Source organism: Myotis myotis, unplaced genomic scaffold, assembly GCF_014108235.1.
Source record: "Myotis myotis isolate mMyoMyo1 unplaced genomic scaffold, mMyoMyo1.p scaffold_m19_p_2, whole genome shotgun sequence".
Taxonomy (NCBI): Eukaryota; Metazoa; Chordata; class Mammalia; order Chiroptera; family Vespertilionidae; genus Myotis; species Myotis myotis.
Genome location: NW_023416324.1, coordinates 75,439,833 through 75,452,889, shown reverse-complemented (window position 1 = coordinate 75,452,889; position 13,057 = coordinate 75,439,833). Strand labels below are relative to the sequence as shown.

General features: G+C 42.2%; 1 protein-coding gene across 2 annotated transcripts in view; it reads left to right on the top strand.

Moving 5' to 3' along the window:
• CDKAL1 (CDK5 regulatory subunit associated protein 1 like 1) overlaps window positions 1-5,239 on the top strand; it is a 686,928-nt gene extending 681,689 nt beyond the window's left edge. For both annotated transcript variants that reach the window (XM_036348426.1, XM_036348425.1), the window contains one exon: window positions 4,680-5,239. In XM_036348426.1, coding sequence (XP_036204319.1) covers window positions 4,680-4,853 — 174 coding nt within the window. In that variant the 3' untranslated portion in view covers window positions 4,854-5,239. The remainder of the gene's footprint in view (window positions 1-4,679) is intronic.
• Window positions 5,240-13,057: the final 7,818 nt, after the last annotated feature.

The following is a 13,057-nucleotide window of genomic DNA, read 5'->3' as shown; positions in this document are numbered from 1 at the left end:
CCCCGTGCATGAATTTTCTACACTGGGCCCTTCGCTCTCTCTCTCTCTCTCTCTCTAAATATATAATAAAAGGCTAATATGCAAATTGATCGGTGGAATGACTGGTTGCTATGATGTGCACTGACCACCAGGGGGCAGACGCTCAATGCAGAAGCTGCCCCCTGGTGGTCAGTTTGCACACACGGGGGAGTGCCGCTCAGCCAGAAGCCGGGCTCATGGCTGGAGAGCGCAGCGGTGGTGGCAGGAGCCTCTCCCACCTCTGGGACAGTGCTAAGGATGTCCAACAGCTGGCCTCATTCAGACATCCCCTAAGGGGTCCCGGACTGCAAAAGGGCACAGGCTGGCCTGAGAAACCACACTGCCCACCCCACCCCCGCTCCCCCCCTGCACAAATTTCATTCACTGGGCCTCTAGTATATAATATATATATATATATATATATATATATATATATATGCCTAAGTGACCAAATGACCTGTCGACTGGTCGCTGTGATGCGCACTGACCACCAGGGGGCAGATGCTCAATGCAGGAGCTGCCCCCTGGTGGTCAGTGTGCTCCCACAGCGGGCATGCTGCTCAGCTGACCGAAGGGTGCCAGACACCGGCCTCACAGCTGCCAAGCACAGCTGCAGCGATGCGAGCCTCTCCCGCCTCCGCAGCAGTGCTAGGGAGGACGGCAGCAGCAGGCGCAGGGCCGGATGAGTGGGAGCTGCGTGGTGCACCTGCCCATCCCAGGCTCAGGCTCCTCCCCGGCTTCGCACACTACTACATCACTAAGGGGATTCAGACTTTCAGTTTTGGCCCGATCCCCAAGATCGGCCAAAACCAGCAGTCCGACATCCCCCAAGGGGTCCCATATTGCACAAAGGCACAGGCCAGGCTGAGGGATCCCATGGGTGCACGAATCCATGCATTGGGCCTCTAGTACATATTATAATGTGCAAACATTTTATTTATTTATTTATTTTTGTTAATTCTCACCTGAGGATATTTTCCCCCCATTAACTTTTAAAGAGAATGGAAGGGACGGGGAGAGACAGAGAGAAACATGGATGTTAGAGAGACACATTGATTGGTTGCCTCCTGTACACACCCTGACCGGGGCTAGGGATCAAGCCTGCACCTAGGTACTAGAACATGCCCTTGACTGGGAATCGAACGTGTATCCCTTCAGTCCGAGGACCAACGCTCCAACTACTGAGAAAAACTGGCCAGGGCAACAATATGCAAATATTTTTTATGAGAAGGAGGAGGAACTGCAGGAGAAGCTTCTTCTGAACAGCACGAATTTCTTCCATTGGAAGGCCAAGCCCATCCAGCTCCCAGAGAAGGATACTTGCAACTGTATGAGATTGTAACTGGAATGCAAAGGAACAAGTAGAAATGCAAATATCCCTTCAGAGAACATTGATCCACCATCTCCTAGGTGCCCTCTCCTTCACGTCCCTGTTTCTTTTGGATGAAGGAGCTATGAGTAGGACAAGTACGTGTGGCCCTGGAGGACCATTTGCTCAGCAAGCAGCTACATGAGCTCAGAGAAAGGAAAAGGATTTAGCAGAAGCCCAGCGCTGGAGGCCCCCTCTTCCTCCACCAGGAAGCTTCAGGGTCACTAGCCATACAGTCACCAGGGATAGGGGTGCCCTGTGCACCCTGCCGTGTAAACATGTAGAGCGTTAGGCTTCTGTGGGACAGCGTTCTTTTGTGCAGCTAGTTCAGCTCTGCTGAACTGAGCACACTTTCTGGTGGGATAATGAGATCATTTGGGGATCACATGTGCCATGAGTAGCAGGCAGTGATGTACCCCCGAGATGTTCATGTCCTAATCCTGGGAACCTGTGAAGGTTACCCTACCTGGCAAAAGGGATTTTGAGGATGTGTTTAAGTTAAAGATCTTGAGGTTATACATGGGGTCCAATGGAAATCATCAGGGTGCTTATCAAAAAGCCAGTGCTAGTGGCCTTGAAAGTGGGGGAAACTGGGTGAGTAGTTAAAGTTGGGATTGTCCTAGAAGCCAAATGGCAGACCTGGGGTTTGTGGCAATGTGTTAGAGTAGCAATACAAAACGTGTTAGTTTGCTACTTCTCTGCTAGGAAATTGTTGTGTCCCTCCAATGATGCTGTTTTATATTTATACTGTGTATGTAGCACTAGTGATATTTGATTCTTTGTCCCATTTACCTTACAGTCTAATAAGAAATACAAGAATAGGTAAATGGCAGTTCATATGGAAAGACTATTTATATATATATATGTGTGTGTATATATATATATCCAAGGAATATCCTTTCAATTTACCTGTCCCCTCCCCCATGTCGGGCCCTGGGCATCCATGGGAGAGCCGGGCCAGCCCCCCCTCTCAGGAGCACACTCGGGATCATGCAGGAGACAGCAAGAGACAGGCCGTGCAGTACTGTTGATAGGTACCGTGATGGGAGCCAGCCAACGGACGCTCAGCCCGAGAGGGGTGCACCTAACCCTTCCTGCTGTTCACCAGTGGAGGGCGGCTTTCCTGCTGGGGTGTCCTTCAAGAACATAAGAACAGAAGGTAGAGGGCAGATAGTGGGTAGAGGGGAGGTGGCTGGTTCAGGTAGGGCACAGAACTGGGGCAAAGTGTTTTAGGTAGAATTGTGGGGTTACAGTGACATTTTTCTTTCCTTTGTAGTTTCCTTGACAACAGCATTACCATAATATTAGATATCGAAAAAAAAAAGCAGGTAAAAGTGGACCCTAGCACATCTGAGAGTTGAATCCCACTTCATACCTTGTGGAACCCAGTCTTCCCTTCTCACATCGGATGGTTTCATAAAGCGCCTTTCCAGAAGGTTCACTCACTGAGGGCTGGGAATAAGAGGTGCTGACTTCCCAGTGGGCATAGCTTCTCCCTGTGGGCGAGTGCTGTGAGGGTGGTACCCAGGACAGGGCGTTGTCATGTTGGGACTATTGATGAGTGCTGTGGTCCAAGTGTTTTCCAAGCCACACTACTGGAATGTAAAAAATAGCAGGCCTTAATTTAAACCTATACGCTGGCCGGCATGGCTCCGTGGTTGAGCATTGACCTATGAACCAGGAGGTCATGGTTCGATTCCCATTCAGGGCACAATCCCATTGTGGGGCGTGCAGGAGGCAGCCAATCAATGATTCTCATCACTGATGTTTATTTCTCTCTCCCTCTCTGAAATCAATAAAAGTATATTTTTCTAAGCCTTTCAACAACATCAAGGTACATATTGGTCTCCTTACTTCACAGAGGAGCTGGTTAGGGTTAGAGAGCTTAAACCACTTGCCCAAGGTCACAAGGCTGACGAAGGTCTGAACTTGGGCTCAGTTTCTGCTCTGCTCATTCATTATGCTGTGTGCCTCCTGATGGTATGTTTAAGGGACAAATATAGCTTAAATCAATGAATCACATTTGAAAAACAAATAAAATAATGACTTTGCAATTGTGTTAAAGGAATGTCTGCAGTTTACATATTCCATGAGAACCACAAGATACCTTATTTGAGTTTTAAATGTTTAAGACACTCTCTCATTTGATTCCCATAACAACCCATTGATGTGCAAATACTAACAGTATCTCCATTTTACAGGTGATTTTGTATGGCTGCAAAGAGAGGATAAGGGTTAGGGTTGGAGTAGGGTTAGGGTTCGGGTTAAAGCCCAGGCACTTAGGATTCCTAGAACTGGTCCCAGTTGTGCCTGTGGGTGTTACATGTGTTGTCTTTCCCTTCCCCAACAATAAGTATGTAACTGTTAGAGAAGGGGCAATAATTAGAGATGGACTTTTGTTACCATCTAACCAGACTAAGTTTTCTCCACTGTCTTCATTTATCTTTAATTGATTGAAATCTGATCCCTAAAGTTTCTGAACATGAAAGTTTTAGGTTTATATACTTGGTTCTACTGTAACACATCAACAAAATGAAAAGGCAACGTACTAAATGGGAGAAAATATTTGCAAATTATGTATCTGATATCTAATAAGAGGTTAGTATCCAAAATATATAAAGAACTCATACAACTCAATAGCAAAAATAAAAATAAAAATGAACAGAGGCTCTGAATAGACATTTTTCCAAAGAAGACATATAGATGGCTAGCAGGTACATAAAACGATGCTCAACATCACTATCCTCAGGGAAATGCAAATCAGACAACAGGAAGGTATCACCTTACACCTGTCAGAATCACTATTCTTAAAAAGACAAGATGTAAGTGTTGACAAGGATGTGGATAAGGGAACCCTTGTGCACTGTTGGTAGGAATGTAAATTGGTCCAGCCACTGTGGAAAGAGGTATGGAAGTTCCTTACAAAATTCAAAATAGAACTACTGTGTGATCCAGCTATTCCACTTATAGGAATATTTCCAAATATTCAAAAACACTAACTCAAAAGGATATATGCACTGAAACTTCTCATCACAAGACAAATAAATGTGTGACTCGGCATGGTGATAGACGTTAAGTGGCCTTACAGTGGTCATTCGCGGTGTATACAGACTTCGAGCATTAGGCTGTACACCTGAAACTAAGACAAGGTTATATGTCAGCTATATCTCAATGTGTGTGTTTTTTTTTTAAAAAAAGAAGTTCCTTCTTGGGACCCATTACTTGATTGATAGCATAATGGGGCTTTCTTTGCATTTTAAAATTATTTTCTCCTGTGTCTCTCTCTTTCTAGGAATTCAGAAGCAGGCGTGGGGGTCCCCTGAGCTCCCTGTCCCAGTGCGACTCGGCGGGTTCCAGAGTGGGGCTGCGGCTGCGAAGCCTCTGTCAGGACGGAGCAGTGACGGTGTCTGTGGGCCTCGCCCTCTTTGCTCTTCTTTTTGCTCTTTTTGCCAAGCTCTATAATTAAAACACAACTAAATGAAGCATCTGCGAAGAAGAATAAATTCCTAATTAAAGTCTTCAGTGAACAGGAAGCAACCACATCAGTTCTCAAAGGGCAGTCATTTATACTGGCCTCCTGGCCGCCTTTTAGCCACACTTTTTGGTGAAGCTCACCCTGTCTCACGTGGAGTGGGGCCCACTGGTTATTTGAGCTCAAACTTCATAACAGCTGCCATAGCCTGTCTTTCACTTTAAGCTCCTTTTGGTTTATTTTTAGCAAGAAATGCAAGTGGCTGCCTCCTCTTTAAGTCGTCAATCTTCAGGTCAGAATCTGACACACAGGAGTGGGCCTGGTCACCTCTTCCTTAGGTGGGGAGACTTTCCAACCTTTAATAAACATTTTTAAATGCATCTCCTTCTTTATGCTTTGTCCGGAGTCCTGATGCTACAGACATCTTATTTCTCGCAGCAGATGTGTTCCTGAAAAGTTTATAGCAAAGTCTATTTTTGGACCTTCAATCCTTTCGGAATGTGTGGGGGAGGGGGAGTGGCTGGATGACTCTGCCATTGAAGGGACTCCCGGCAGCCGGTGGAGAAGTGAGGAAGTACCCAGTTCCTTAGCGCCCATGCACTTTCAAAAACGGGATTCATCCGGTTCACACTGTGCCCCTTTTTGGACATTTTTGCTCGATTGCATCAGAGGTTTATTTCTACCTGCCATCGTTGGCCTTTACTAAAGGAAGTGGCTTCTTTCATAATGAAAGGAATTGGCGTAATAAGAAATCATCAGAATTTGAAGAACTTATTTGGATTGTATCAGCACAGGGAAATTAGGTGCCCTGTGGTTACCATAGGACATTTTTCCTCTTTAAACCCACACCCTGTTCAGCTCTTCCCTTTATCACAAAATGTTTCAGCCTTTTATGTGTCTTGTAAGGAATCCAAATTAAAATTTAATTATGTCATCAGTTGGTGAGTTAGTACATTTCTCCCGAAACTGGTATGTGAGTCTAAGAGGAAATCACATTTAAAAAAACAAAGTCTGGGGGGTGGGGAGTGAAGGGGGCCTAATATATGGTGACAGTGACAGAAGATGATTTGACTTTGGGTGGTGGGCACACGGTGCAGTATACAGATCTTGTAACATAGAGATCCACATCTGAAACCTATATGATCCTATTGACCAATGTCACCCCAATAAGTTTAATATGCGTGCCAAGATGAAGTCCCCCTCAGGTGGGGTCCCCAAGTAAGCATGAGGAGCAGAGTCCCTGTCAGCATGTGTAGAACAAGAAGGCGCTCTGTTGTGTTAAGCCACTGAGATTGGGGAGTTATAACCTAGCCTATCCTGATTCATACAGAGTCAGTCACCATAGGACAGTTGACCTGCATTTTGTAAATATAGCTGCTGTTGTGCCTCATATTGTCTTTTCATGTTTTCTCTTAGGGCCAAAATCCTTTTGTAACCTTCCTACCTCCCTTCCTTCCTTCCTTCCTTCCTTCCTTCCTTCCTTCCTTCCTTCCTTCCTTCCTTCCTTCCTTCCTTCCTTCCTTCCTTCCTTCCTTCCTTCCTTCCTTCCTTCCTTTCTTCGTGACCCTCTCTGTCTAAAAGAAAAGTTATAAAGAGGTCTGTCTCAGGCTGCTATAATAATGCCATGGAGCGGGTGGCTTATAAATAGTAGATATTTCTCACAGTTCTGGAGGCTGGGAAATCCAGGATCAAGGTGCCAGCAGATGTGGTGCATTGTGATTCATGGATGCTGTTTTCTGGCTGCATCCGCACATGGTGGAAGGGGCAGGGGAGCTCTCTGAATCTCTTCTTATAAAGGGACTAACCCCATTCAGGAGGGTTCCACCCTCATAACCTAATCACCACCTGAAGGCCCCACCTCCCACCATCATACTGGGACTTGGGTTTCAACATATGAATTGGGGGTGGAGGAACACAAACATTCAATCTACAGCAAAATATTTTTCAGTACTTTGACCCATTTTGTTTCTAAAGGTAAACTCTTAGAGGAAAACATACAGATGAAAATGTACATAAATCATAGGGGACAGCTTGATGGATTTTCAAAAAGTAAATACACATAACCAGCCCCAGTAGACTCCCTATGCACCTTCCCAGACACTAATTCTGCCCCAAAAAGGTAACCATTGCCCATATTTATAATACCATAGATTGGTTTGCCTGCTCATGAACTTTATACAAATGGCATTGTAAGCATGTACTATTCCCTGTCTGCCATTCTACTGTATGAACATACCACATTGTATTTAGCCATCCTACAGGTGGGTTGTTTCTAATTTCCCGGCTATCATGAATAGTGCTGCTCTAAACTTGTGTTTTGGTGCACATATGTAATCATTTGTGTGCTGAGCATATATCTAGAACTCAAATTGCTTAGTTGGGTCATATGCATATGCTCAGCTTTAGTAAATACTGTCAAGTGGTTTTCTTGATTGGTTGTACCAATTTACATTCCCACCAGCAGAGTTCTGGATGCAATCCATTTATTGACATGAACTCCACCATTCTCCCCACTACTACTTCTCTCTGTACCCTTGCCATTTTTTGGCAGACCTTACCTCTGCCTTCTCCTACCTGTGGGTTGGCCCTATCTATACTAATAAAAGGGTAATATGCTAATTAGACCAGATGTCTTCCAGACATACTTCCGGACAAAGCCATGGTGGCGGGAGCTGAGGCAGAGGTGATTAGGAGCAATCAGACCAGCAGTGGAGAGCAGTTAAGGGCCAACAAGCCGGCCAGGAAGAACAGTTGGGGGCAATCAGGCCAGCTGGGGAGAGTAGTGATCAGACCTGCCAGGGAGAACAGTTAGAAGGCGACCAGGCCGGAAGGCAGAGGCGGTCAGGAGCGATTAGGCAGGCAGGTAGGCGAGTGGTTAGGAGCCAGTGCTCCTGGATTTCGAGAGGGATGTCCAACTGCCGGTTTAGGCCCAATCTCTGCAGCAGTCAGACATACCCTGAGGGGTCCCAGATTGGAGAGGGTGCAGGCTGTGCTGAGGGCCCCCCTTACCCCATGCATGAATTTTGTGCACCAGCCTCTAGTTGTAATAAAAATATTGATAACTATCTAGCCCTTAAATGTGCCAGATATTATGAAGTGCACTTTACAAGTGTTAATCAGTCCCAAATAAAAAACAACTTTGGGATAAGTATTATTATTCCCATTTTACTGAAAAAAAAAAATCTAAAATTCACAAGATTAAGTAAATTCCAAGGGACTCAGAGCTACTAAGTTATAGAGACAGGACTTGAACACAGCCTGACTCTAAAGCCCATGTTTCTACACTGTCCACTCATTCTGCTCCCTTGTACCCTGTCTTCCACCTGAGCTTGACTGCGCCAACAGATCTGTATCTGGGAGGGACCGTGTGGATGCCTGGATTCTGGGCAGCTCTGTCCTTCTCTCAGTGTTGTGTTGCTCCAAGAATGTGCGTGTACTGAATGCACTTAATAAAGATTTATTAATCAAGTTTTGCCTTCCTCCCTCCTTCCCTCCCTCCCCTTCTCACTTTCCCTCTTCCTCCCTTTTTCTTTCTGTCTTCTTTATCAAATGTGAGATAGTCAATAGGAGAATGTAAAGAATTCTTTTCTAAAAACTTTTTTGCTGGGAAAATGTGTCTACAAACATCAGATTTCCATATGTTGTTCAGTCAAAACATATGCTTTTCTACTGACTTCATTTCTGGTTGAAATTTCAGTATATATTATGTCATGAAGAGAGAATTTGAGTTATAAATGAAGCTTCAAGAGGTTTTATAATTATTAAACTAGAAAAAAATGGAGAAAGGAAGAGGAGGGCAGGAAAGAAGAAAAAGGGAAAAAAGATATTCTTAAGACTTGCCTGGCCCCCGAGGCACCCGAGGGTGCTGACGTGCACTCACAGGAATGCCATCGATATCTTAAATGTTCAAGATCAACACAGCAACATCTGTTAGATTCATGCAAACTACTACTAGCTCAAAATAGTTCATAATTTCAACATTAGAATTCACAACATATTTTGATGATGCCCTGTGTTTGTGAGTGGATTTTCAGCAGTTGCTTTGATGTATCAAGTGAAAATGGATGTGGAACAAGACATGAAGGTGATCTTATTCCAAGGTTTGAGAGTTGTGCAGGGCCCAACAGATGCACAGTTTCTATTAATAAGTAATGACAATTTTAGACTGAAATAAAATATTTTTTTCAAATTTCCATGTATTACTTTTTAAAACTTTCTATGAGATATGAGGACATACATATTAATTAAGTTGTTAGGGCCTGCCTACTTAATGAACAGAATGGGTAGCTGTTTTGGCCTTGGGGTGCCATGAATCAAGAAAACTTGAGAACCTCTACTTTATGATACAGCCCAATTTAGAGAATTCATGCCAAACTTTGATAAATTTGTACTTGCCTCACCACAGAGCTTGGTTTTTATGGTGTTCAAACCATAAATTTGGGTTAAGGAACTGTGAAAGCGCTAAGGACCTGATTCAACTGGATTCATATTTCAGTTGTTTCCAATACAAATTTGAGATAGATAGGGAAAGAGCAATTCTTTATTAGTTAAGGTATTACAAATGTGTCCTCATCCCCCCCCCATTAAACCCCCATCCTTCCCCCTCCACCCCCCCACCCCCCTACCCCCACTCATGCTCTCATCCCCCTGTTGTCCATGTCCCTTGGTTTGGCTTATATGCATGCATACAAGTCCTTTGGTTGATCCCTTCCCCTTGCCCCCTCCCTCCCCTACTTTCCCTCTGGGGATTAATAGTCTGATCGCTGTTTCTCTGTCTTTGGATCTGTCCCTGTTCATCAGTCTATGTTGTTCTCTATACCATACCACCCTGAACGTGCCCGGATCTCGTCTGATCTCAGAAGCTAAGCAGAGTCGGGCCTGATTAGTACTTGGATGGGAGAGCATGAGATTTTTGACATCAGCAAAGGTTTGGTTTCAATGGCAGCCAGGCCACTTTCTCTTTCTCATCTGTAAAATAAGGGCATGATGCCATTGCAGGATCATTGGAAGACTAAATCAGCTTATCATATGTCAAGTCCTGTGTCTTTGGCACACATCATTTCTCCCCTTTTCATATTTACTTTAGCCATTTAAGCCTGGAAACCAATTCTACAAATAAAGTTAGGTGTTTTAAATTCTGATATTAGCACATGACTACCAAAAAGAATTATATATGAAATAAAAAGATTCCTGCTTCAAGGACTTAGAGTCTAATTCTAACAAATGTAGCAAAGGAAGAAAAATTCAAAGAAAATGGATTGCAGCTGTATTTGAGGAGACCAAATTAATGAATGGCATAGAGCAGATTTGGGTGGCCGATTTTAGATCAAGAAGGAGGTTTTCCATGCCCAAAGATGAAAAGAGCAAATAGATTAATAGGCAGGCCTAGAAGTCATGCCCTCCCCCATCCTGCCTTGGGGGTAAAAGGAAATGCAGACACTATTATTCTTCATTAGTTTTCTGTCAATTACTTCCTACCAGTACTATTTCCTAGAGTTCTATAGCCAAAATACCTCAACTGTGGACTGTGTAGTAGTTAAATCAAAGGGTTTCATTTGGTCTCGATGGTCTTCCTAGTTTATGGGCATCTGAATGCATTTATGTGTACTGATGAGGAAAGTGCCCAGAACAAATAAATATATGAAAATATGTGTGTGTGTGTGTGTGTGTGTGTGTGTGTGTGTGTGTGTGTATGAAAAAAACTTAGATCAAAGTAAGGAAAAAGTTCAAGTTAGAGGCCTAAAGAGCTAGGAATTTTACTTTTGGGTTTATCTCATCTGCTTTTAATATGTCTAATTAATCATAACAACTATAGATGTTATCCCAGACTGTCTGATTCCAAGGTTTAAGCTTTTAACTTCTGTTTTTATCCCCAATTTCCATAAAGAGGAATAAAATACATGTGGTTTTTAAACAGACCAAAAGCTTTTCAAATATTGTAGCTATAAAGCATGTTGTTCATTTATGGCTCATTTTACTTGGACTTCACCTTTGTGAACTAAAGCATACCATTCACATAAGTAAGGAGCCTAATTATAATCTGCAGCTCCATCTTAAATTGAGTGTTATCTCCGCAAAGAGTCACTTTGGAATGTCTGTGATGACAATCCTGAAAGTAATTCCTCTTGCAATCCTGTGAATCTTTGCCCTTACAGGAGGAATTTGTGTGATAATCTCTACTCTTAGAGGTGTAATTTGTTTTGAAATTACCAGAAGTAATTTAACCATATCTGGTGAGTGAAGCATAACATTAAACTAGGTGTATTGGTAGGGATCCCCAGGAAAATTCTTTTGTCGAGCCTGGTCCTTTTAAGAAAATGCCTTGCAGCAAGACCTTCTTCCCTTAAACACTAGAATTTCCCCTAAACAGTATGAACAAAGAAAAGTCCTGGACCAGATGGCTTCCAGGTGAATTCTGCAAAACATTTAAAGAATAATAAACATCAGTCCTTTTCAAACTCTCAAAAATTTGAAGAGGGAGGGACACTTCCTAACTCATTCTATTAGGCCTGATATCAGAGCCAGATAAATATACTGGTACTACAAAAAAAAATTAGAAACCAAATATTCTATATGAGTGTAAATGAAAAATACACAACAAATTATTAGCAAATTGATTCAAAAGCATATTAAAATAATTATCAACTATGACCAAGTGGGATTTATCCCGGGAATTCAAGGCTGGTTCAATGTAAAACCAACATAACACAAACACATTGATAGAATGAAGGGGGGAAAGTGTGATTACCTCAATTGATACTGCAAAGGCATTTGACAAAATCAAACAACCTTTCATGAAAAAAAAAATAGGAACAGAGGGGAAATTCTTCAACACAGTAAAGGGTATTTATGAAAAACCCACAGCTAATACCATATTCAAGAAGTGAGAGGCTGGACGTTTATTCCCTAAGATCAGGAACAAGGCAAAGATGCTTGCTCTTACTGCTACTATTTGACATTATATTGAAAATTCTAATGAGAGCTTTTAACCAAGAAAAAGAAATAAAAGGCATCCAAATTGGAAATGAAGAGGTAAAATTATACTTGCAGATGGCATGATCTGAGAGAGACCCAGTTGCAAAGAATTCATAAGAAAGCTACTAGAGCTAATAAATTCAGCAAAATTGATGATAAGATCAACACACAAAAATCAGTTGTGTGAACTGATCAAAAAATGAACAATCAAAAAAATTTCAGAAAGCAATTTTATTTACAATACCATCTAAAATAATTAATTTTGAGGAATAAGGCTAACAAAAGGACTGAAAGACTCATATGCTCAAAATTACAAAACCTTGGTGAAAGAAATTTTAAAATACATAAATAAAAAGGTGTCTCATGTTCATGGATAGGAAGACTTAACATTGTTAAAATGTCGATACTACCCAAAGCAAACTACTGATTCAACACAATCTCTACTGAAACAGCCTTTTCCACAAAAGTGGAAAAGCCAACCCTCAAATTTATATGGAATTCCAAGGGACCCAAAATAGCCAAAAGAATCTTGAAAAAAGAAGAAGAAAGTGGAAAGGCTCCCAAACACATCCCAAGGTCAAAATGTACAAGACTACAATAATTAAAACAATGTGGTACTGGCATAAGAATAGACATAAAGACTAACAGAAAAGAATAGAAATTCCAGAAATAAATATTCACATATAATCATTTAATTTTTTTTTATTTTTAAAAATATTTATCTTTATTGTTGAGAGTATTACAAATACCTCCCATTTCTCCCCCATTACCCCTTTCACCCAGCTCCCGCCCCACCCTAGGCCTTCACTGCACTATTGTCTGTGTCCATGGGTTATGCATATATACATATAAGTTCTTTGATTAATCTCTTCCCTCCCCGCCTTCCCCTTTCCCTCTGAGATTCATCAGTCTGGACCTATGTCTCTAGACCTATTTTGTTAGTCAATTTATTTTGTTCATTGGATTTCACAGATAAGTGAGATCATGTGGTATTTGTCTTTTTCTGACTGCTTATTTTGCTTAGCATAATATTCTCCAGGTCTCTCCAAGCTGTCTCAAAGGGTAAATGATCCTTCTTTTTTATAGCTGCATAGTATTCCACCATGTAAATATACCTTATCTTTTTTTATCCACTCATTTACAGATGGAACTCAGGCTGTTTCTAGATTTTAGCTATTGTAAATAATGCTGCTATCAACATAGGGGTGCATATATTATATCTG